We start from the raw sequence: 22,868 nt of genomic DNA on the forward strand, positions 1-22,868 counted from the left end.
AAGAAAAAGGAAGAGGACATTTAGGAACGTGCCAAACGTAAGTTTATTTTGATGTGTTCACTACAGGATATTCTCCTGCTGCTCAGAAACACTGTACAGCGTGTTTACTGTCATCTCTAAATAAAGATGGACACTGGTTTCTGCACTTGGGTAGTCTGTCTGGATTTTTACTTTTCATTTACTGGAAAGAATCTGATAGCGCTTCCGGAATTAAGGCTTCCCCTGGGGTTAAACAATTCACACAGTGACCGTTTCTGAACGCCTGCTACTTGCACATAGTTTCAGTTACATAAGTTTCATAAAGGTCAAATACGTTTCTTAACAATGCTGAAGTCAACTTACAGACATCAAAACTCATCTAGATTAAACAATGTCAGACAGGTTAACCTGCCTAATTTCAAGCCTATTATTATTTTTATGATTACGTACGTATCCTGCCTGTGCGCTGTGGTCTATGAAACAGCGTTTGCAGTTTACAAAAGCAAGCAACGCTAATTGCTGCTTAACATGTGGGTTCTATCTGTGTTTATTTTATGGATAATAACCTGAAATTAAGTCAACACAAAAGAAAAAGAAAATAATCAAGTGTTTTCAGAGGCAACAGAAGCTTGAGACTCCTGACAGCTGCTGTGCTTTTGCAGAATTTTTAGATACATAGATACATTTTCCCCCTTCTGTTGCTGTTTAAATTATGTATGTCAAAGAGAGAAACCAACTTTTCAGGGAAAAGCATAGCTTTAACTGTGATGGGTATCGATTTGTTATGTATCAATCTAGTTCAGAAACAAGATAACAGATACAGGTTGCATACTTCAAACACTTCAGTACCAAAACTCCCATCTCTGCTGCTCTAATTCAGAGACAGCTGGCAGAACACATCGGAATCTCTCCACAGACACTTGAAAGAAAGTGGAGGCAACCAAAAGCTCCCTGACCGTGCACTTCTGTATGTAGCACAGAAAAGCGTCTTCAAGAAATCAAGCATTAGAGAGACCCAATGACCCTACTCCACTGAGTGTGTCAAGACACCAGGAAAAGAGTGGATGAGCCCCTAAAAAGCAAGTCAGACATCGCATTTGCAATGAAATAGGTCTCAGAATCATCATCTAGTTCCCCACCCCCAACTACTGGTACTGAACCAATTCAGGCCCGCGAGGGCATTACAGTGAATTCAGAGGGATCTGAAGCTTTTGGTCAATTCAGCTACAAAACTGTGAATTCCACAGAAACAGGCAACAACTAGCAACGTGGGAGAACAAATCTTGAAAGGGCACATGATCCAGGTGCGTCATAGCCCTGACACTCGCTGCCCAAGTTGTCTCAAAATAGCACAAAATAATTTGAAAAGCAACAGATAAGGATGTTGGGCGTAACTTGAATTCATGCAAGGAATAAAGAAAAAAGTTTAAAGAAATGTGATTTTTAAATTGAAGCTGCACTTTTAAATAACCAGCAGTAACAAAAGCAAATGAATCATCTTAATTATCACCAACAGGCAGACCCAGAACAACTATAGATGCGTAGTTGTGGCTGAAGGACATCAGCAGTTTGTAAAACATATCATGTGGAAACTTGATACTTCTGGTTGAATAGGATTCATTTCCAGAGATGATTAAAGCATCTCCAGCGCAGCTGTAACTATACACTAGGGGTGTCTTCTATACTTCGGAAGATATTTCTGAACTGCAGGCTGATCCTCTAAAACTGACATTCAAAACTTGTTTTGAAGGAATTACCTATCCACCCTCGGGTGAAAAAATAAAACCAACCCCTCTTAACTCCCTTCCCAACTATTCTATAACACAGCAATTCTTAAATACACCTGTGCTCAGTTGCAGTCCACGTATGTTAACTACGGCGTAATTACCAACCACCACTTGACTGCAGTGGTCCTCAGAAGGCTGACGGTAATTGTGTGCTCCGAGCCAGATGCACAGGCTGTAGTCTGCCGGCGGAGCAGAGTAAGCGTAAAGACTCAACCATTCCAGAACTACAGGGCAATTTTTGCACCGCTTAATAGGTATTTGATGGAATACTAAAACAAAGCTGTTCAAGGGAGATGTCTAAGCATAAAACCTCTCTGCAGAGAGAAACATTTCTTGAAGGACAGACACTAACCTCAAAAAGGTTTGGTTAAAGTTCTCATATTGGTCTGTTACTCTGTAATTACAGCCTCAGAAGGCAATGTTCATTTCTGGTTTTTAACATTCCCACTTGGAATGTGATACTAGCTTATTTCAAATGCAGGATTTGGGATTTTCAGCACTGCTGGTGTAATTACACCTATCAATTTCTTTAACCCAGTGAAGATCTCCCCAGTCTTCCAGGTGCACCGCTCTGAATCGCACTTACTAGGAGAGAATGAAGCTGCTTGCAAGACTCTTGAGTGTTTTCACGCAGGAAATATGCCCTGAATAATGCCAGTTTAACAGTTCTCATATTCTTAAAAACTAGCTGCTTGGAATCACGTGTTCCCGTTCGGTTGAATACATTCACATCTTTGCTATGAAAAATACGGCCCCATCAACTGCTTCTTTATGAGCTTGTTATAAACCAGTGATGTGACAGTGCAAAACAGGAGTTATTTTCTGTTTCATCAAGAAGTAATTCCCTCAGGCTTTAAGATGTGACATAAAATCTTTTAATATATTGAGAAATTTCATTAAGTTCTCTGTAAAGAAAGCAAAATACAGCATGAAATACAAAAGCTTTTAAAACATGCCAGGAAATTTCAGTGGGAAGGTAACAAATTATGCAAGCCACAGGCCTATATTACACATTTAAAATGTTGGCTGAGACATTAAACAACCTCAGAAACATTTTAATATAATATGATTTAAGACCTATTGTTCAAGAACTCGAGAACTAACATTTACTCTTTTCTCATTAATATTAGCAACTTAAAAAAAAAAAAAAAAAAAACCCACAACATTCATCCGATGACCGAAATACATTCCCGGGTAGAATTCAAGCAAGTTCTTTCCACAGGATACTTCCAGAAAAAGCACAGCCAAGTATTGCCTGAGAGATTAAACACCAGGAAAACTCCACACAGCAGAGATTCCCACTTCCAGAATTTTACTTTTTCCTGCTTTTGAGGGAGCTGTTGTGAATTCTTACTCTCTTCTGCACGGAAGAAGCAATCTTCATAGACGCTTTCTTTGCGAGGGACCTTTCCACAGCTCCGGGTTTCCATAGCAACAGCTGAGCATCCTCTCCACCTGTCAAGAGAGACTCATCCGTCAGGTTCCAGCAGAAGGAGCGAACAGTGGCAGAGTGTCCTCCGCAAAGGGTACCCAGCGGGCTCAGTCCATCGGTGCCGCAGCTCATTAGGTGAATGCTTCCTGTGGATGTTCCCCCAACAAGAAAGAGTTTGTCCGCCTTTTCGTGGTACAAGCCACCTACCAGGTAATGCAAGCTGTCATTTCCAACGCAGACTGCGTCTCTGACATCCAGAACGTGCAACAGTGTTATTGGTTCTTCAGTATCTAACTGAGCAATGTCCCACCAACAAAATCCCTCATCGTGTGTCAGGCAGTAGACCTGTTTATAGTTTTTCCCAGACCAGCCAATAAAACTTACTGATGAATCTGAATTGCAAGTTGATATCAAAGCATCATCTTCATTATCCTCATTAATGTCAAACACATTAACCAACCCATCAGTTGACCCAGAAACTACCAAATTGGGTTCAATAGGGTGAAAACAAATTTTAGTGATATCATCATTGTGACTTTCAGCATAGACTCCCAAGGGTTCTTTAGTTCCGCTGGCACAGTTTGTAATGCCTCTTGCATCCCAAAACACCAGAAACGTGTCCTTGTCAACTTTTTCTGTTCCAGCACAAATTATGAGATCATTGCAGTTGATATCAAAACTGATGAAGACGTTGGAAGGATAGCCACTAAATACCTGCACAGCCTTCTGAGTTGCTAAACGAATATCCCAACATTTTACTGTACCGTCGCTGCACGCTGAAAACACTACGCTGTCACATGCATGTGCAAATCTGACTCCATTAAGTATCCCAGGACGGCTACTGTACTCCCGCAGGAAGTTTAACGTTTCCCTGTTATATACCCTAATTGACTTATTGGAACACGAAACCGCCACAAAGCGACTGCTTTCAGACTGAGCAGGTTTGGAAACGTCGATATCCAGTAAGTAAGCAGGTTCCTTGCTTAGCGTAGAACGTTTTGCTATGCGCAGACTAGCAAGCTGCTCCTCAATCCTCTCCACTGCAGTCATCTCAAACGCTGTTCCTAATGTTGTCAGAAACCTGTAATAAATAAAATCCAAGGTGAGTTTTAATTAAAGGTAATATTATTTCAGAGTGTTATAAAAATATATATATGAACAAGCATCTTGCACAGAGATAACAGATGAAATAAAAATTCAATTATCTTGGTGTCCTACCCACTACAACTTCATTTACAGAAAGAGAGAACCGGAAGGGCTGGCCGAGCTAAGGAGTTCGGTCTCTCGTGACTGTAGGCACTACATCATATAATCCCCTTAGAAGATTAAATAGTCTGTCTGTGAATCCTCTGAAAGTCACTTAGCTAGATTTGCTTTATTATTTTTATAAAGTAAATAGTAAAGTGATGTTCTCCCCAAGTGGAAAGAAGATGAAGTCACCGTCACTACCTAAGGAGGAATAATTTTTGTTCTAAGAAGTTGCTAGGAGGCACAGCCCACAAAGAGTTGCATCAGTACAACTGCAGGAGGCTTCGGTGAACTTTTCTTCTGGGGAATATGCACAGGGTAGGCAGAGAACAAGACCAAAATTATGTAGAGCTACAGCCTGAAATGGCCAGATGAGAAATTTTACAAGAATTTATGTACCCAATGATGCACATAAACACCTGTCAGCATACCATGGACCACCTAAACAGGCTACGTGACATCAGTGGAATTCAATGGAATTAAGCACCGCTGGCTTTTTCAACAATTCTTCTTAGAACCTAAATGTTTTCTGAGCCTCCTAGAAAACCACGTAACACTGGCTCTTAGTGCAACTGATAAAAGTCTTCCCTTCAGAGGCAATTCTTCTCTGACAATGCTGAACCCTCCTAGAAACCCTAATTCCTTTCTCTAACACAAACGAAATCTGAATTCTATAATTGCAGTAAAGGCGTTAATCAATTTAGAGTCAGAAAAAGTACTGAAGCGTTTAAATTTAGATATTTGCCACCATAAACAATACATGGGTTTAGTAAGTTCACAAACTATGACCATTTAAAAAGGAAAGACACAGGTAGGGTATGTTCAGTAAGCATAATCATCGACATGAATGACTTCTGTTAAAGTTACAGGTTCAGTGAGACTACTCCTCTGTGTTATAAAAACCTGAACATTGAGGGAATCACAGCAATTGCTAGGGGGTCAACAATCCAGCGAGTTCTCCCTGGTAAACATATTTCAGGTACTGCAAATAAGGGTACTCAAGGATCTCCTTATTTCCTCAAGGACTAGCCCAGCACCCAGTCCTAGTTACCATATGCACGAAAGCACCCTTTCTGAAAAATTCCAAACAGAAATGGGTAAAAATCAGGCAGACCCAGAATGCAAGAAGATAGTCTCATGCCTTCCCAGCTCTCCCATCATAAATTTTTCTGCAAATTCTTCAGGCTGGATTTTTAGTGATAGGTTGAGCAGGTTTCCATGTATGAGTTGTATTGGGGTAATTATTTTAACGGTCCATGAGGGACCAGCAACAAAGGAAAAGCTGCTATGACAAAACTGCATTCTGCTCCCCCCCCCCCCCTTTTTCTCAGTGGTGTTGTAGATTCAGGGTTTTGCTTTCCCTCCTCCTGTTTGGTACATACAAATATTCATGATGCCATATGACAAACGAGCAAATTCTTAAAAAAACAGCTTAAGTAGGCATACTCATAAAAGCTTAATTCCCAAGTCACAAATAATCTCACTAAGCTATTTGCCTCAGTAATATCCTGACAATGAGGTCCTCAGGTTAATCTTCTACATCAAAGCAAGCTTTCAGAGCACATCTACAAGTAATTTTTGCCATAAAACGCAGACATCCTGTGGAAACTCCTTTCCCCTCTGAAGAGAAGTTCAACATGTTTTCTGGCATTAGCCTGCGTACAACCCTACCCACAGAGCTTGTTCCTTACTTTTCTGGGTACGTCCTCAAATGGAACAAGCTTTTACTAGAACTATTACATAAAGTAGATTGTTCTCAAACACTACTTGCTACATTGCTCAAACACAAAACTATTAAAACTCTCACGCAAATTATTAATTTAAATTTAAGAAATAAAAATATTTTAGTATTATTAATAAGGAGAACTTCTACTTAATCCAATTTACTGAAGAATTACAGAAGTGGAAGCTTCTATTTAAATATTGTTTCAAAAACACATGCTTGAAGGTGGAGAAAGGAGTTTTCATAAACCAGCTATCCTGGAGTGCTATGGTTACTAAAAAAAAATTGGGTTCCCTCTGTAAACTTTTTGTAAGAAAAATGTAGTTTTCCAGACTGACCTGAATTTCAGGCTCTAAATATTCAGACTTTTTATACTCAAAAGGCCAAGTAAACTCAAACAGACATGTTCCTGACAAATGTTATCCATTTGGAAAGCAAGCTGCAGTTGTTTAAATATTACTGACTTTGATAGAGAATATTCTTCAATGAGCAGTTTCTACAACACTCATGTCAGAGCTTTTACTGCTGGGGAGGGCAAGAGAACTCTACAAGTACCCAGAAGTTGCAAAAAGCCCGAGTCTGCAAAAGGATGTTCATCCAGATTTAAAAATATTTTCTGGGAAATAAACTTAGCCCAAGATAGCTCTCAAGCTTTCACCCCCAAATGACACAGGTACAGCTATTCTGAACCACCAGAAAATGCTGTTCGTGTTTCCAGATAGATGTGCAATTTGTATCATCCGGAAGCCAGAGTGTACAGCTTTCAATTCTATTGCCACTGCAACAACTAAGAAGCCTTGAAATTGCATTTGATCACAGCCAGGTTTTTTGCTAAAAACTCAGTAAAATGTCTGCCCTAGTAAGAAAGTCTTCAGATGATTACAAAATTGTGATTGAAGGTTATATAAACAATTCATGCTCAGACTTCAGGGTGTAGCTGCCAGCCCTTCCTTTTCAGGAGGGGAAGTCACTGTTGTATTTTGATGGGAAAGTTTAAATGGCAGGAATAGGATCTGTGTTAAATTTACGAGACAAAAAGGAAACAATGGTCTTCCAAACACAATAGAAGATAACTAAGCATTGGACTGCTGCCACCTACAAAGCACATGGTGCTCTGCACCACAGAAGCGAAGGACTTTTAGTTTAGCGCTCCTTAACTTCGGCAACACAGGTATCTGGTTTGTTATGGTCCCCAAGAATCCTCTGGCAAAGTCAGTATCTTCAAAAGCGGACACAATTTGGATATAGCGTAACAGCCAGTTGCCATGATCAGTGAGGGAAACTGCTCATGCTAACGTGACAAACTGTCTGACACAGCCGGTTTGCTCTTGAACTGTTCCACTCTCAGAAGAAACAGCAGAGATAGCATTGGCCAAAAACTCTTCTTTCCCCAAGTACATGAGATAGTTAATTCAATTCAGGCTCTGCACTGTTCCAACGCACAGCGGCCCATGGTCTGGCTCTACAGGCTCAACACAGGCAAAATCCAGGGGATGGTGAGGTGCCTGAAACAGAAGTCCAGTCCCATCCTCAGTGATCACCATTCCTCCTATGTAACAGCTGCATCTCTCATCTACACTCACATCTAAACCCCCTGAACGAGGTAAAGCCACCTTTAATAAATTAACCCTGAAATTTCTGCATTATTCTATCTCTGGAACTACATTCCTGTGATCTTTTCTATGACTTCACTTCACAGTTACATGCAACCCCTGCACATCTCCTTGATATCACAACTACCAAAACCAATAAGCCTCTTGAAGGACACTCAAAACTCATTACATCTTGGGAACTCAGAATACATACAGTACTCTGAAATAATCTAAAATATTTTGACCTCCAGGGCATTCTACAAGGCTCTTTAAAGAAATTTGATTTTTAGCACAGAAGGCACGAAGCAGAAGGGATGCCAAAGAGGAGAACAGCATTTTCAGATGCCTTTGTTACGTGTATATCACTAGTGGAGTGTGGGAACAACCATACAGCAAGACCAGAAGCAAAGAGACGGGTGCCCACAGCAGGCCTTTCCAACGACAGAGAAATTAAAGGTAAGCACCTATCCTCACAAACTAAACATTCACTATTGTCTCAGCATATACTGCTGTGCTCTTTCTGCAGTGTTCTAAACATCAGTCTCAACTCCAGCCAACAGCCTCACTTTAATCCAGACAGGTTTTCAAAAAATAAACCGGCAATTCATAAGTTATTTTCCTTCTCCTTTTAGTTGTGTACACAAGATGCTGCCAAATTGCATCGTTCTCATTTCCAAAAGGGAGCGTTAGCTCAACAACATACAGAAACATACAATTACCTCTCTGAAAAATACCATGGAAATGGAACTTTGCCTCAAAGATTTAAACAGTAACGTAAGAGTAACTTTAGAGTAGGAGGGTAGAAACACGTAATAAAAATGAAAACAACCTGTAGTTTTGGCAATCATCTCTGCAGAGGTCAAATACCAAAAATAGCAAGGGATTTGAACAGCAGTAGATGAAATCTTGCACTGTTCTTTCCTACTATAAACAATACAAACAGACCCTCCCTTTATTTTCACGATTATTAAAAGTTCAAGAACAACCTAAGAACAGACCTGGAGCTCTGGGCAGTGGAAAGCAACTCATGCATGCAACATTACATGTGGTTTGCATTTTAAAACAGATCCGCAAAGCGCAAGGTTGGCTGAGGAGAAGGCATTACTACGCTGCACTTCACTAACGCGAAACGCCTTTGGAGACCTCTCCTCGCTGGCACCACTTCACAACAGAAGGCGGCTCAGCCAAATGATCTAAGCACTGAGGGGAAGCACAAAACACTCATCAAGCATGCATAATTTCTGCAGGATACAAACTCCTAGAGTTGATTTTGTAATTTCACCAAAGCATGGAGATAAGGTGTTTTTCCAGCATTCCCAGGCAAAGAGAATCGCATTTACTCTATCAAGCAGGAGCAGAGTAAGATGAGCAAGAGGCTGTGCTAAAGTGCAGAGACAAGATGTAAACTGCCAAGAGGATTGTATCATCCTTTCAAATCAGCTACATCTAGTTTCCAAACATAAAGCACAGCAAGAAAAAAGTCCATGTAATTTTGCATTTGCAGTATAGAGGAAAATATTTTATCAAGAGAGCAGAGAGGAGGAAAAAGACAAAACACTGCCACAACAAAGTCTATGGGAAGAGCAAAAATATTAGGTCTACCAAACCATCAGCCTTCCATGAAATCAGTTCCTACCCTCCCACCAGTATGGACCTTGAGGGTACACTGCTTTCCAGAAATGGAGAGAAGAGCTGTAGGTGGGACAAAGAACCAAGGAAATGGCCTTAAACAACAGTACTGGTTAGAGGAAAAAGATAAAGAGCCAGAACTAGGATAGAATAAAGGGAAAAGGTTACAGGTGCTCGGTGGTTTGGGGTTCAACAATTTAAAAAAAAAAAAAAAAGAAAAAAGAAAAAAAAAAAACAGGAAACAAACTTCTGTGTACACACCTTTTGGGGGCATAAGTAGGTGTTCATGTCAGTACAGAAACACAGAAACAAAATCTCTTTTGGACTATTACACCAGATATCCATAGAGAGAGAATACAAAAACAACTTTTGGATTTGACCAGGTGTAGTTTTAAATGTATAAATCATAAAAAGCATACATTGAAAATTTTCAGCAAAATAAAACTTTTAAAATTCGTTTTTTGGTGTAAGATTTTGCATTCCAAGTACAAAGATCTATTCTGATTTTGTATCCAACACTGGAAAATATGTTGGAGTCAGGCAAGATGTAGAAAATTTAGGGATGCCTTCAGGTCCAAATTGCAATGAATTAATATTCAAATTTGAGTAACTGAAAGCCTATTGATGTAAATACATGAACCAAAAGAGAGGGTAAAGAGTTGCAAAGGATTTAGATGATAAGCCCTCCTAAGAATAATCTAAGTGCACAACAATCTAATATACAGATTAAAAAAATCAAATAAGGCAGAAAACACCATACAAAACTATAAAATGCTAAACTTACTATTTTTAGCTTCAAATTTAAGTCAAAATTACTAAAATCTGATGCTTAGATAGCTAAACTACCTTCTCTAGAACAATTTAGGAGGCTCGAACATAAAATACATGAACAGTTTCTAAATACTCTAAGCAGCTGTGTCATTATTTCAAACATGTTTGAGAATCTTCCTTTTCCAATCTTCTATTTTCATCCAGTTCCATGCTAGTGACACACACCTACCAACAGAGAAGCAGCAAACTAAGCTCTGTCACACTGACACGAGCAACTGGATCCAACCCAGAACCTTCTTGCCAGGCAGAGGCTTCCCAGTAGTGACCTCACCAGGCAGAGGATGTTATCGCATCCAGGTGTTGATGAGGTGGTCATCCAATAAAGGAGCCTGCGAAGTAATAAGAGGATAAGAGATGCTCTAGTTTTCTCTGATGGCTATTCTCAGATCAAGCTGACAGAAGCTGCAGCTGAAGCAATCCTATTTTACACAGGCAGATCCGATAGATTCCCAGGCGAATGCTAAATTACAGAAAGAGATACAGTAATCAGGACATTTATCTTCTAAATCCTATACATTCTCCTTCATTTTTGTAAAGAATACCATATTTTAAAGCCTTCTGCAAAAGCTAATCTATACCTAAATTGCACACTCATGGCCTCCGAACAGGTAAATGACAAACTCTGCATCCTCCAGTGGATTCTACAGAACGGGCAAGAGCTGCAGGAAAACTGTCCTAGCACTGGGCCTTGGCTTTTGCACTGGAACAAGTCTGAGATGTGAAGTTTGTGCCTACTGCTCCCCCCTTCTCCCCTCTCCTCCCAGGCACACACAGTGCCTAACCTGCACTCCAGCCCAGCATGCTAACACCATACAGGGTGAGGGAATTAGATCACCTTCTAAAAGAAGGGTAAGCATCTAGCAGGGAAGTCACGGCCAGTTCTGCAACACTCACTCTTTTACAACCACCTCCTCCTAGGATGGGACGCAGGATATTGGTTAACAACTCACAATGAACAGAAGGTGGACTTTGTATGCAACCAGCAGCTCCAGAAGACCTCACTGTCCAAGTGTTATGCAAACAGGAATCCTCTCAACTCCAGCAGATGCTAGATAACTCACAGCTTCAGAACACAGCACCTTTGTGTCCTGGTGTCTGTCTGTAACATAACCCACTGCAAAACCTGAAGAGAATCCAAGTCTCAGCCTCCTGCATTTTTCTTATCTCATCGGACCACAGTAACCACAGAAAAGTCATTTCCTTTCTCTTGTGAGCACCTCCCACCGTAGACACCATATTGACGTTACTTTTTGTAACCACAGACATAGAAAAGAAGATACAGAACTAATCAGTCTCTCAATTGCAAACAGCCAGCAACTGCTGGAAATCAATCATGTAGGCTACAACATTCTCCTGCATCTAATACTGTGTTTTTCTCCATTCACACTTCCACATTATAACCATGGGCAGCTAAGAGAAGGTTCATACCTTTCTCTGAACTATTCCTCACGCACCTCCTCACTAACAGCATTTTCTTTTGTTAAAAGGTCATACAGCTTGCTGTTTGACTTGGCACTAGAGCTATGCACCAAGATGGTCATCTTACAGATAAAGAAGACAGAAATACAGCTATTTGTCGGAGCAGATTTGAACAAGACCACGGCCCATGAACACTTACTAGTCCTGATTCTGGCAGAACAGCTTACTGAGTAATTCCCAGCAAGCTGCAACATTCACTCTTTAGTTTCTTAATCAGTGAAACAAAGACACTATTTGCCTAACTCATAATACTTGTGTACACAAACATTAGTAAGTACGGTCAGCAGCAGACTTTCAAAAGAAAAAGCTTTGTTCTTAACACCTACACTACAAGACAAAATGCAAAAGTCACAGTAACACTGTAATGCACCTGCAAATTCCACAATCAAAAAGTGCTTCAGTGTGCTTTCAAGTTTGGGATTACAAGAAAGGACTCCAAAAGCGATGATTTTTGGGGCCATTTTAAGCTAAACAAAACCACCACATAAATGGGCAACCCCAGTGATCCACCCTACAGAGAAAGGGGAAATGGAAAAATTACTTATGCAGTTGCATTAGTGACTGTGAAATAATAACATTTATTTCCTTTGATTTAGACATCGCCACTTGGTACCAACATCCTCATATAAAAAACATTGGAAATAAGTAAGAAGATTCTTCCCAAATATTAGTAAATTTTGCTGAAATTCTTCCAAACAATTTGTTCCTACACCACAGGAAGCCTGGGAAATTTCAGCCTAAATTTAGCAGCAACTGGAATAAAAAGATACAAAGAAATTTAGCTACAGCAGGAAAATAGCTCTGACTACCACACACTGGTGCCAAAATACCTATAATGAGATAAAATGTTTTATTTACCAGAATACTTTAGAAGTTATTTCACAACAGTAATTTAGCTTAAGTACACTTCATTACCAGAGCTCATTCCTCAAAACACAAGACTATTATATTTTCGAGACTCTTTTCTTAAAAACCCAAGCATAAATCACAGAATGGTTTGGGTTGGAAGGGACCTTCAAAGCCCATCCAGTCCAACCGCCCTGCAAGGAGCAGGGACATCTCCAACCAGATCAGGTTGCTCAGAGCCCCGGCCAACCTGGCCTTGAATGTTTCCAGGGATGGGGCATCCACCACCTCTCTGGGCAACCCGGGCCACTGCTTCGCCACCGTCGGTATTAAAATTGTAAAAAATCAGCTACTATAGTTCTCATCTTTACCACGGATGTGGAGATGTGGCACCAGTTATTTTCTGAACTCAACATTCGTGTGCTTGGCAGTTTTTAACACTACGCTACCATCAGTGCCTAAGCAATCCTCTGCAGTTCCAGCAGTACTGTGCAAGCACAACCATCAGTCAAGACTACGCGGGGGAAACAACTTCTCATTTTCCTTATTTGCTTCCCCAGGAATATGCAGATCGCTAAGGTAACTTCACCAGTCACATCCTGCGATATCCATATTTTATATTTAGCTCATCCAGAACATCACCACATCAAGGTAATTTGTCAGACCCTTTCCAGGGACTGGAGATCCTTGTGTGCCCATGACAGTTCACAGACTAGGAACTTCCAAAACATGCTCTTTGTGCACAGCCTGACAGCTGGAGGCTCTGCTGAATCCTTATCATCTCCTAAGCTCAATTTTCAATGCTTTGTAGCAGACAAAAGGAAAAGATGTCATCTAAGTGACAACAGTAGGATGGAAGAGGCTGAAATAAAGGGTTTTAGAGCTATGTTGACTATACTCTCTTCAAGAGAGGTTACCTTTCAGTCTGCCTAAAAGATGCTGAGGCATCAAGTATGTGCACAGTGTACCCATGCAAGGCACTCTTCAGCTCTGTTTTCAAGAGCCTTTAGACAGTGTTTACACTTGAACCATATGCAGCACCCCAGTGCCATACACAGATTAAAAAATAATTTTTCCCTTTTTGTAACGTCCAAGTGCACGGTGATTTTCCACCACACTGCACTGCAAATTCCTGTACTTCTTTTTCACTATGAGACTGATTTAGGACTCAGTCTTAAAAAATGGAATAGCAACAAAAGGGAAGGACAAAAGACCAGGTATTGACACTGCACCACTTTCTGATCAAGAAACCCACTGTACGTAGCAACACAGACAATCCCTGCTGGCACATCACAACAAAACGTATATGCTTTTGTTAGCACACACAAACCTCTAAGACCTGAGTGGGGAATTTATTTTTCCCCGAGATCCACAAAGAGCTTTCCAGCATCTTAGGCAGTGTTGCCCCAAAACAAGACAAGGATAAAAAGCATTTTAACAACCCTGCTCTCAAGCCATGTTTGTTCTCAATGCTTTACTCGATCTGTATTTTGCAAGGTCATAGCAGGTTGCCAGCAGGGCTCTTCGCTGAAGCCAATCTCTTGATAACTAAACAATAATCAAGTGCAGAGGAGGACAGGTTTGATGACCCAGGGAATGAACTGTTTATTTTACAAGAAGTAGCTGGGAATCTTTGCCTTGTATAGCTTGGCAGAGACAGAGACTGAGAGGGGATACGATTACTATCTACAAATACATCAAAGGAATACATGCTGAGGGAGGGGAGCTACTCAAGAACAATACTGGCACAACAGTTTAAGAGCATAAACTGGCCATAAATAAAAATTAGAGCAGAAATTATAAAGTTTATCTTTCAAAACAGTTTCCAATTAGAACAGCGGGGGCAAAAACTTTGACTGTCTTCAGCAGCTTCTACAACCTCATCAGCCTGGCATCCACAACTGCCCTTGCACAGCACGGAACACAAATAGGAAGGCAGACTGAAAATCAGGAGATAAGCTGGCTCACCATTTCTTTCTGGAAGACACCATGTAGCCAGACAGACAATAGCCAGACAACATTTGCTTACTGCATAGTTTCAGAAGCCGTATTAAGAGTGTAGTAAGAGGGTATGTATGTGTACAGAGAAAACGCAACTTCCAGCTTAAGGCAGCTTCCTCTCCCCATGCTCCTGAAATTGTCGGGATAAAAGTCTGAGGACTTGAGGAAGCCCCTCCAAACAGCTGCAGCTTTTTGCGAAGGCTGCTGTGTGGGAAATGCAATGCCTCCCTCTCGAGTTCAAATGTTTATCAGTCACTGCAACGTAGAACTGAAGACTTGTTGCCCTGCAGTGACTGCATCTCTCAGTGCAACATAAACATGACGTGAGCATGGCTGAGATGGGAGCACGAAGGCAACCTCACAGCCAGTGGGGACTTACAGGGGTGTCCGACGGAAAGACGCTGTCATTTCGCACTCAGCCCACTTGATGTCACTGATGACCACCGCTCACCAGCAGCTCAATCACTTCGAGGAGCTGCAGAGTCACAGATTCAGGCCACAGGGGAGCACTTCCTTTTTTTACTACATCTATATCTTCCTACACTAATTTTAATCATTTACTATAAGCTAATTGTCTCCTTAACAGAGTGGCATTAGAGGAAAAAAAAAAACTTAATTTACAGTGCAAGGCACAGGAAATAAGCCTGAAGTACTACAAAGAACGTTATTAAGGTACCAGGATTTTTTTTCCTTCCTTTTAAAAGCCTCAGTTCCTCAAATCAGACTATTAATCAAAAATCACAGCCTCCACTTACAACTGTCTAGCACCAAAAACTGGAGAAGAAACAACTCTCAAATTCAATGACACTGCAATTTTCTCTTTCTGATCTGTCAGAGATTAAAAATAAGTTACGCACTCTTTTAAAGAATCATTTTTGTTAATTCAATTCAAAGCTTTTGATCTTTCAGACTTCATGACAACGCAAGTTGCGACTCATTTCCATGCAACGCACACAGAAGCATATACGGAACAACTGACTTTTGTGTGTTCCTATTTACTCTCTAAGCATCCAGAAAGAGTCAAGTCCAGAAACACTCATCACTATTTTTTTCTGGGGAAGCAGAGGAACAAATTAAATCCAGCAACTAAAAACCCTTCCTCTCTCAATCTGTTATGCCCATGTTACAAACATTCAATACACATACATGATAACAGTCATCTGAGATGTTAAACCACTACAATTAATTTTTACTTAAATCTGGTTTTCACCCTTTCAAAACTGAGTCATGTACTTCCTTAGACATCTTGACAGATATTGAGTAAACTAAAATCAACTCCACTTACCTCAAAAAAATTCCTTCACAAACTGCATACAAGAATTTTTTGCTTTCACAGCCAATTGTTTGTCCCTTCAGATTCCACAAAGGAATAATAACGGTTAATTCCAGCTCTCTGTCATTCCCATATCAACAAACATACACAAACGCTTAGTACTAAAAGATCGTCAAGTTATTGAGAAGCGATCAGTATCTGGAGCTTCCTATTCCAGGTACTGCCATCACGTAACTCCATCTAGCAAGCAGTTTGCCAATTTTAGATAAACACTGGGTTGTCTTTTCACCACTTTAACTGCTTACGAATCGTACAGGACTTTCACATCTTCTTATTTTTAATGAGAAGCTGAGCAATGTTTTTGCCTTGAAATAACAGGCATGGGAAAAAAGAAAGACCACAGTAGTTACAGCTAGCTGCAGAGAGAGGGGCAAGTCAAAAGTTGCTAATCAACCAAAAAAAAAACCAAAGAAAAAAGATGAAGATTCTGTTGAAGAAAACAAAAAGTAACATACATCAGCTACAGATATTAACAACATGTTCATTCATCCATCTAAAAGCAAAGTGAAGTTGCAAAGAAGACTATTAACATTTTCAAACTGAATCACTGCTATACACAAGCACAATACAGAAAAAAAAAAACCAAAAACTTAACTTTGAAGCTTTTTTTTTTTTTTGAGTCAGTTAATTGAATCCAGCATAGGAACTACAAGTGTTTTAATGCACTTGTTTTTTTCAGATAAGATTCAGTTGCTATATTAAAAGAAAGATTTCCAGAACCCTTTGGTTTTGATTTTTCATTAAGTTTTCATTAGCTGGAATACTAGAGAATTAAAGAAAAATAGCAAGTGCCCTTGTAAAACCACAGTGAAGTCTTACATAAAATAAGTCTCAAAGAGCAAAACAATAGGGACTAAGAGGTTTTAAAATATTTTCATTCCTCTATCTGTTGCAAATTTTAGTCTGAAACTAAACATTAAGGTCACCTCAAAACATTTTCAATGATACAAACAGTGCAATAAAAATAATAACAAAAGTCTGAGAGTATTAACAGTCTGCAAGAAGTGCCTTCATTTTGATGTGAAAAGGGGGGATGAATTTATGTAGAGTCTGTGAAGGGAATAAACAACAGTACAGATGGTTTGTCTTGCAAAGGAGATCAGACTAGATAATACACTTAAACATCTGACATAATGAAACAGAATAAAAACATATTAGGTTGAAGAGTTTTTAAGAAAATATTAATATGAACTTGTTACAATGGACAGCTGTGCAATATTTGCTTCCTGCCACTACTTACAAAATATTTTGATTGTTGAAAACACTCGAATATCCTGTAGGGCCTAGACACAGGACAGAAAACATATTCTATGCTAGGACCTTCAGAACAGCCTAATGAAATTACTTAGTACTTGTCTTGCGATTTGAGCATGATTTTTTCAGATTGCCTTACTTTCTTTTTTTCCAGTGAGCTGTCCACTCCCATCTCCTGCTTTGTTCTCACTGAAATATTTTGCTGAAACTCGCATCAAAGTATCAGCTAAGGCAAAAATACATCATGGAAACAATTAATCCAAAAGACTGAAATTTAAATCTGAAGGCAAGATTTCCGTGTCAGACATTCTTCACTCCCAGTCTAAAGCTCTATCTACCCAAGCAACAATCTTCTATATACAATTTCACAATCACTCACATTTATTTTTGAAGCTAACAGCTTGGTCACATCCATGCACAAAGTTACCTCCGCATCTTTTTAACTAACCAACCGTAAATTAAATGCTCTAAGCTTCTTTACAGATTGCACCGAACACATCCCATCTCTACAAGGTGACTGCACCAGCCCCGCAAAATAACAAAACATGCTTCTGCCAGCTCTGGTTGGTTTGTAGGTGAAAAGGGTTGCACTAGAGCTGTCCTCTTCCAGGGCTTCAACAGCTGCGAGTGGGAAGGATGAAACAGTCTGAGGGCAGCTTAAGAGTGGAAGAAAGAGGAAGGAAAAGATGGTAGCGGGAGGAAATAAGAGAGGAAATGCACCAACAAGAATTTATTTAACACTTCTTTTAAAGGAAAAGACAGTACAGGAACAAGAGAAGGGGACGAGCTAAGGGAGAAGAGGATATTGGGTCAGGCTAAAGTCTGAAGCAGGTGAAGGTGTATTTGAAGTCAAACTTCCCAACCCCACGTGGATATATGCAACGCACTCTTTTCTTGCCTTTCTTTTGTCCTTCATTGCACCTAAACTACTTGCAAGCCACAAAACACACTCATCTCCAAAACCTGGCCTTACTAAGTCATGAGTGTCAACACTCTTCTTTTATATCTGGTGTGAAACCCACTAACAAACCTGTCGCTGCACAGGAGAAGCTGATCCACACAGATGATGTCTTTTCACCCACCAGTTAAAACCAAACCCTAGAAGTCTGCACAAGCAACTTCACATCAATGTGGCTAATCAGCACGATAGTGCCGATTTCCTTCTGCTTTGATTTTTTCAGAAAATCTCAGAAATCACATTATTCATACAGTTACAGTAAAAGCTTGTCAAAGCTGCAGAACCTATCTGGGAAGCGCTGTCAGCACATGATGACAGCACTCTGGTTTTACACGAGACCTCCCACACAGTCAGGTACAGACCAGATCCTAGGGCTGCCCAGCAAAGGATCCCTGTGCTCAAGACTGATACTGTGAAAGAAAAAAAATTTTTGAAAACTCATCTTACGCTTAGGGAATTTAAAAAATAACTACCTGAACAGCATCAATCATCCCATGTACAGCAGAACTCTTATGTGGCAAAAAAGAAGATAATTGTTTCCAAAAAGTTTGAGAAGACAGAAGAAACAGCCAGGACCCACGTCACTGCCTAAATATGCAGAGGCTGCTGAGGAGTCCTAGGCTCACCTGCCCTACAGGGTTGTTCCTTAACCCCATAAAAAGATATATAGAGGAGAATGCAAATAACTACTGTAGTCTTTAACTCTAAACAAACAGAAACCAACATGTAAACTTCAGACAAGCATTATGTAAAATTAGCACCTAGAAAGCAATCCTTGGGATACACGTGAACAGAAACTTTTTCAGCCACTCTGTTACAGGAGCTGCTCTGCACACACACTTCACTGAATCTGATGATTGCTCTGAAACAGGAAACCCATTAAAGATATTAGGAAATAAAAGGCATTAAGATAGCTTAGTTGTGAGAACAAAGTTTTTACAGACTCAAAAAAGAACACAGTAAGAGAAGTCCTTGTGTTTCTGCATTCTTTCAAATATACAATACACTTCTATGGAAAATTACTTTGGAATTATACAATTATAAACAACATGAGTCCTTAATATAACACAGTATTAACAATTCCACTCCTTGTATCCAATGGGAAAAAGTTAGTTCTCAAACACAGCACATTTTGAAATGCCTGCTGGTTACATAAAACATCATTAAAGGATATAAGTATCACAGCTTTGGCAGTAAATTCTCTAAATATTTTTTTGTTCTTTAAAAATATTTTTATAGTTTCTTTTCAAGAAATCAAAGCATTTATTTCTTCTTCTTTTGACTTCTCTAGATTATTTGTTTCAGACTCTTACTATTATTAAGAAAGATCTCCATCTTCACCAAACTTAGGTGAGGTCTGCTAGTACTTACCAGTGTAACTTCTTAATAAACACATTTTATCTGCAATACAGGTCTCAACTTTAACCCCGACAGCCCATAAGTGGCCAGTCACAAGTCTAATCAGATGTGCCTGCCCAAATTAGCGATACACCGACCCAGTCCTCATGCCAGGCTCAATCCTAGCCCACCCTCTCCCGGACGCAGCATCAAAGCTGGAAAGGGTGACCATGCCAGCGTCAACCCTGCGCCAGCCCTCTGCCCCCTGTTCAGAGGGCCTGGAGAGCACAGCCAGGTCTTCCCAAGCTTCCAGGCTTCGCTGAGTGACGGGGTAAACTCACAGTGTAGGTCGAGTGTTTCTATTCGCGCTTCACCAGCATCGCTATCAGAAAAGCAAGGGTGCTTCAGCTTAGCCTAGCGCAAAAAGGAAAGACAGCGGTGAGGGAACGAAACTGCAGGAGCCCCCCCGCCTCCTCCCCACCGCACAGGGCACCGCACGCACCCCGAGGGGTCCAACCCGCCGGGGAGGCTGCTCTCCCAGCCCAAACCACTCGCCCCGGGCAACCCCTATTTCCCCCCCCGCCCCAAACCCCACAGGGGCAACCCCTGCCAAACACACAGGAGCCCCCCCGACATCAACCGGCGACCCCCCCTCAGGGCACCCCCTTCCCCGCCCTCTCCACGGCAACGCCCACACGGCATCACTGCCCGGCCCACGGCTGCCCCCTCGTCCCAGGGAGCCTCCCGACCCCCGCAGCAGCCCTTACCCCGGCCGGGTCCCCAAGTCCCAAAGGACCCCCCCCCCCCAGGGTGGCCCCTGCCCTCACCCCGGCGCGGCCGCCCCAGGCGTTCCTCACCTCAGCCCCTCAGAGCGGCCCGACCCGCCGCCGGCCGGCAGCCGCGTGCGTAGGCCCCGCCCCCGGAGCCCTCCTCAGCCGCTCCATTGGCTGCTCCGGCCGCTTCGCCGGCAGCCATCTTCCCTGCTTGGCGGCGGGAAGAGGAAGCGCCGTAGAGGAAGGGGATTGGCGGAAGCGGCAGAGGGGGCGTGACCATCTGCTCTTCAATCGTCACAACTTTATTGGCTCCCGCCGGCGGCGCGCGGCTGACGGAAGCTCCGCCCTGTTGCCATGGCATCGGAGGCGGGGCCTTCCCCGCTGGGCAGCGGTAGCAGCCATAGCTGAGGGAGCCGGGCGCCATTACGGGTTCTTAAAGGGGAAGGAGCCGGTGGCGCTGCGCGATGAAATCGCGGAGAAGGGCTCACGGGGCTCTGCTAGGCCACAGGCCCGGCGTGGGTGTAAGGTCGCGGCCTGCAGCTTCCGACGGAGCCCGGGCTGCCGAGGGCGAGCGGGGCCCCCCGGCTGGCGTTGAGTCCGCTCGCAGAGATGGCTCTGGTTCCCTGGCACCGTGCCCGAGGCCTCGAAAAGAACATGATCTCATGTTCGAGCAGCGTTCAGGAGAGTCACGCAACAGGCTGGCAAGCAAGCGGAGAATTTGGCCTTTAATAATTAAAACCGGCCTAGTTCTTGATTTTTATGTCTCTGACGAGGATGCACTACTTCTGTAACGAAACCCCGTGGCACATAAGGTCCGATGCGGTCAGCTGGATTAGGGGCAGAATTTTCCTGTATAGCTTTGTAGCAGTAGCTAACAGTGTCTAAAAATAATACCTGTCGAAGAGCAGGGAAATGCCACAGTAACGCGGTTACAGCAGGAGCTGCACAAATCCATCAGGTGCTGGGGGTGTTTGCGGAGCTGTACTGGGGTGCCCGTAGAGCGGCTGTTCTCCAGGACAGCGGGAACAGAAGGGATTGTTTTCTGAGAGGGATCCAAACAAGAAGAACAACAGACTAGGAGGGTTAATTTTATTTCCTTCAGCTGGCTGTTACATTTTTTCAGATGCCTTTTATCCCAATTCAAGTTCCAAACAGTATTTTTTCCTTCTTTTTTTTTTTTTTCCTTGCCATTTAATGGGCTAGCACATACAGGTTATTAGAAGGATAGCATACTTAACATTTGCTTCTTTTAACTTTTTATTTAATATTGCCCAAAGTGTTAGAATTCAAAATTCCTTGTTTTGTTCTTAACTGTTCAGCATTGGAGGTTTGCTTGGCCCCAATTGCAGAGTATTGCACTAGTTCATAATCTTAGATGGATGTTATTCCATGAGAAAAGTAATTTGTACCTTTATTTTTGTACCAGCTAAAATCAGACTTGTAGTCTTTTCTGATAAATGCTGTAAGTTGCAGTAAATAATATTGCCAGTGTTATAGATGAGTAAGTACATTATTTCAAGAAGTATTTTTAAACATGGAAATATTTTTGTCCACTTAGTTTCCACTGCAATTTTTTAAATTAAAATATAAACATTTGAGCTGACTGTATATTTTTCTAGCAAGATAAAAGAGCTGTATCTAAATGCAATAATGTGGTCCAGTTGCACGGGTAATAACCACAGAACATGAGAAAAAAAATACAACCTGTACCTCAGTTTAATGGCCGCCTTAACTCTGACATGTAACAAAAGCAGAAAGTAAATCAAAACATACTTAAAAGTACTGGCAAGTTCAGTTGCCTGCCACTAGTAGTGTGCAAAATTTTGATTAATTCTACATGCTCCAGTGTAACTACTGTTACATTCATTACTGCAGCTATTTATATACCTACCAGCACGACAATATTTCTGTGAGTAGAGAATACACTTCTCTCTGATCACTCTGCCATACCGTGAGACGGTCAATTTGATGTGTTTTTCACAGATGCACTGATGATTCACCTACATCTCAGCTTAAAATGTGCTCTCCAAATAGCTTATTAGGACCAGATATTCATACAGCTATTTGTATTTGTGAGGAATCACAGGTGCAGGGCTCACAGAAGCCTCTCAGCCAAGCAGGTATCACAGAAGACAGACCAATTCACCAACTGCCATGAAAAAGTGCTGCTTTTTGTTTATTTTTCCTTATTAAAAATCATTTTTGGGGGCCATTTTTTGTTTCCCGCATGGTACATTGAAGCTAGAAAAATATCTAAGCACATGACATCACAGCACAAAGACCGAAATTATGTGTGTATTGTTTTCACAGTGAATACCTTCCATCATTGCTATGAAGCCTGGTCTCCCTGCAGTCTATCACCCAGGGCTAATCACTGCCCAAACTGATGAGAGCTGTTCTGGAAATTTCAAAACAATATATATATTATTTCACTGGAGACAATATTGAATTTGACACAATATACATTATAATACTTAAGGCTGTATCGCAAATGTCAATATTGCAATGAGAAACATTTTCAGCTAGTACTTTTTCGTCCGAGTTTCCTGGGGCGGTTAGAATTACCACAGATTCAACAAATACCTTCTGTTCATTGTTCATGTAGTAAAAACAGCTGCAAGCTCAACTGAAGTGACAGACTTCTACAGACACACATTTGGTGTTC

General features: G+C 41.4%; 1 protein-coding gene across 7 annotated transcripts; it reads right to left on the minus strand.

The window, feature by feature from the left end:
• Positions 1 to 2,624: 2,624 nt before the first annotated feature.
• WDR89 (WD repeat domain 89) lies at positions 2,625 to 20,452 on the minus strand. 7 transcript variants are annotated; one of them, XM_086750180.1, is made up of 5 exons: positions 20,288 to 20,452; positions 19,772 to 19,844; positions 10,493 to 10,550; positions 10,237 to 10,386; positions 2,625 to 4,279 (listed from the first exon to the last, which is right to left on the minus strand). In XM_086750180.1, the coding sequence occupies exon 5, from the start codon at positions 4,246 to 4,248 to the stop codon at positions 3,079 to 3,081; it is 1,170 nt and encodes a 389-aa protein (XP_086606306.1). In that variant the 5' UTR covers positions 4,249 to 4,279; positions 10,237 to 10,386; positions 10,493 to 10,550; positions 19,772 to 19,844; positions 20,288 to 20,452; the 3' UTR covers positions 2,625 to 3,078. The 7 variants fall into 7 exon arrangements, with proteins under 7 accessions (XP_086606306.1, XP_086606305.1, XP_086606302.1 ...); XM_086750179.1 differs by lacking the exon at positions 10,237 to 10,386 and having other exon boundaries at positions 10,391 to 10,550; XM_086750176.1 differs by lacking the exon at positions 10,237 to 10,386 and having other exon boundaries at positions 10,387 to 10,550.
• Positions 20,453 to 22,868: the final 2,416 nt, after the last annotated feature.

The sequence above is a fragment of the Chlamydotis macqueenii genome, chromosome 5, assembly GCF_036417535.1.
Source record: "Chlamydotis macqueenii isolate bChlMac1 chromosome 5, bChlMac1.mat, whole genome shotgun sequence".
Lineage (NCBI taxonomy): Eukaryota > Metazoa > Chordata > Aves > Otidiformes > Otididae > Chlamydotis > Chlamydotis macqueenii.

What these genes read in the sequence shown, in the direction of transcription:
- WDR89 (XM_086750181.1), bottom strand. Translation starts at nt 4,248, where the DNA reads ATGACTGCAGTGGAGAGGATTGAGGAGCAGCTTGCTAGTCTGCGCATA.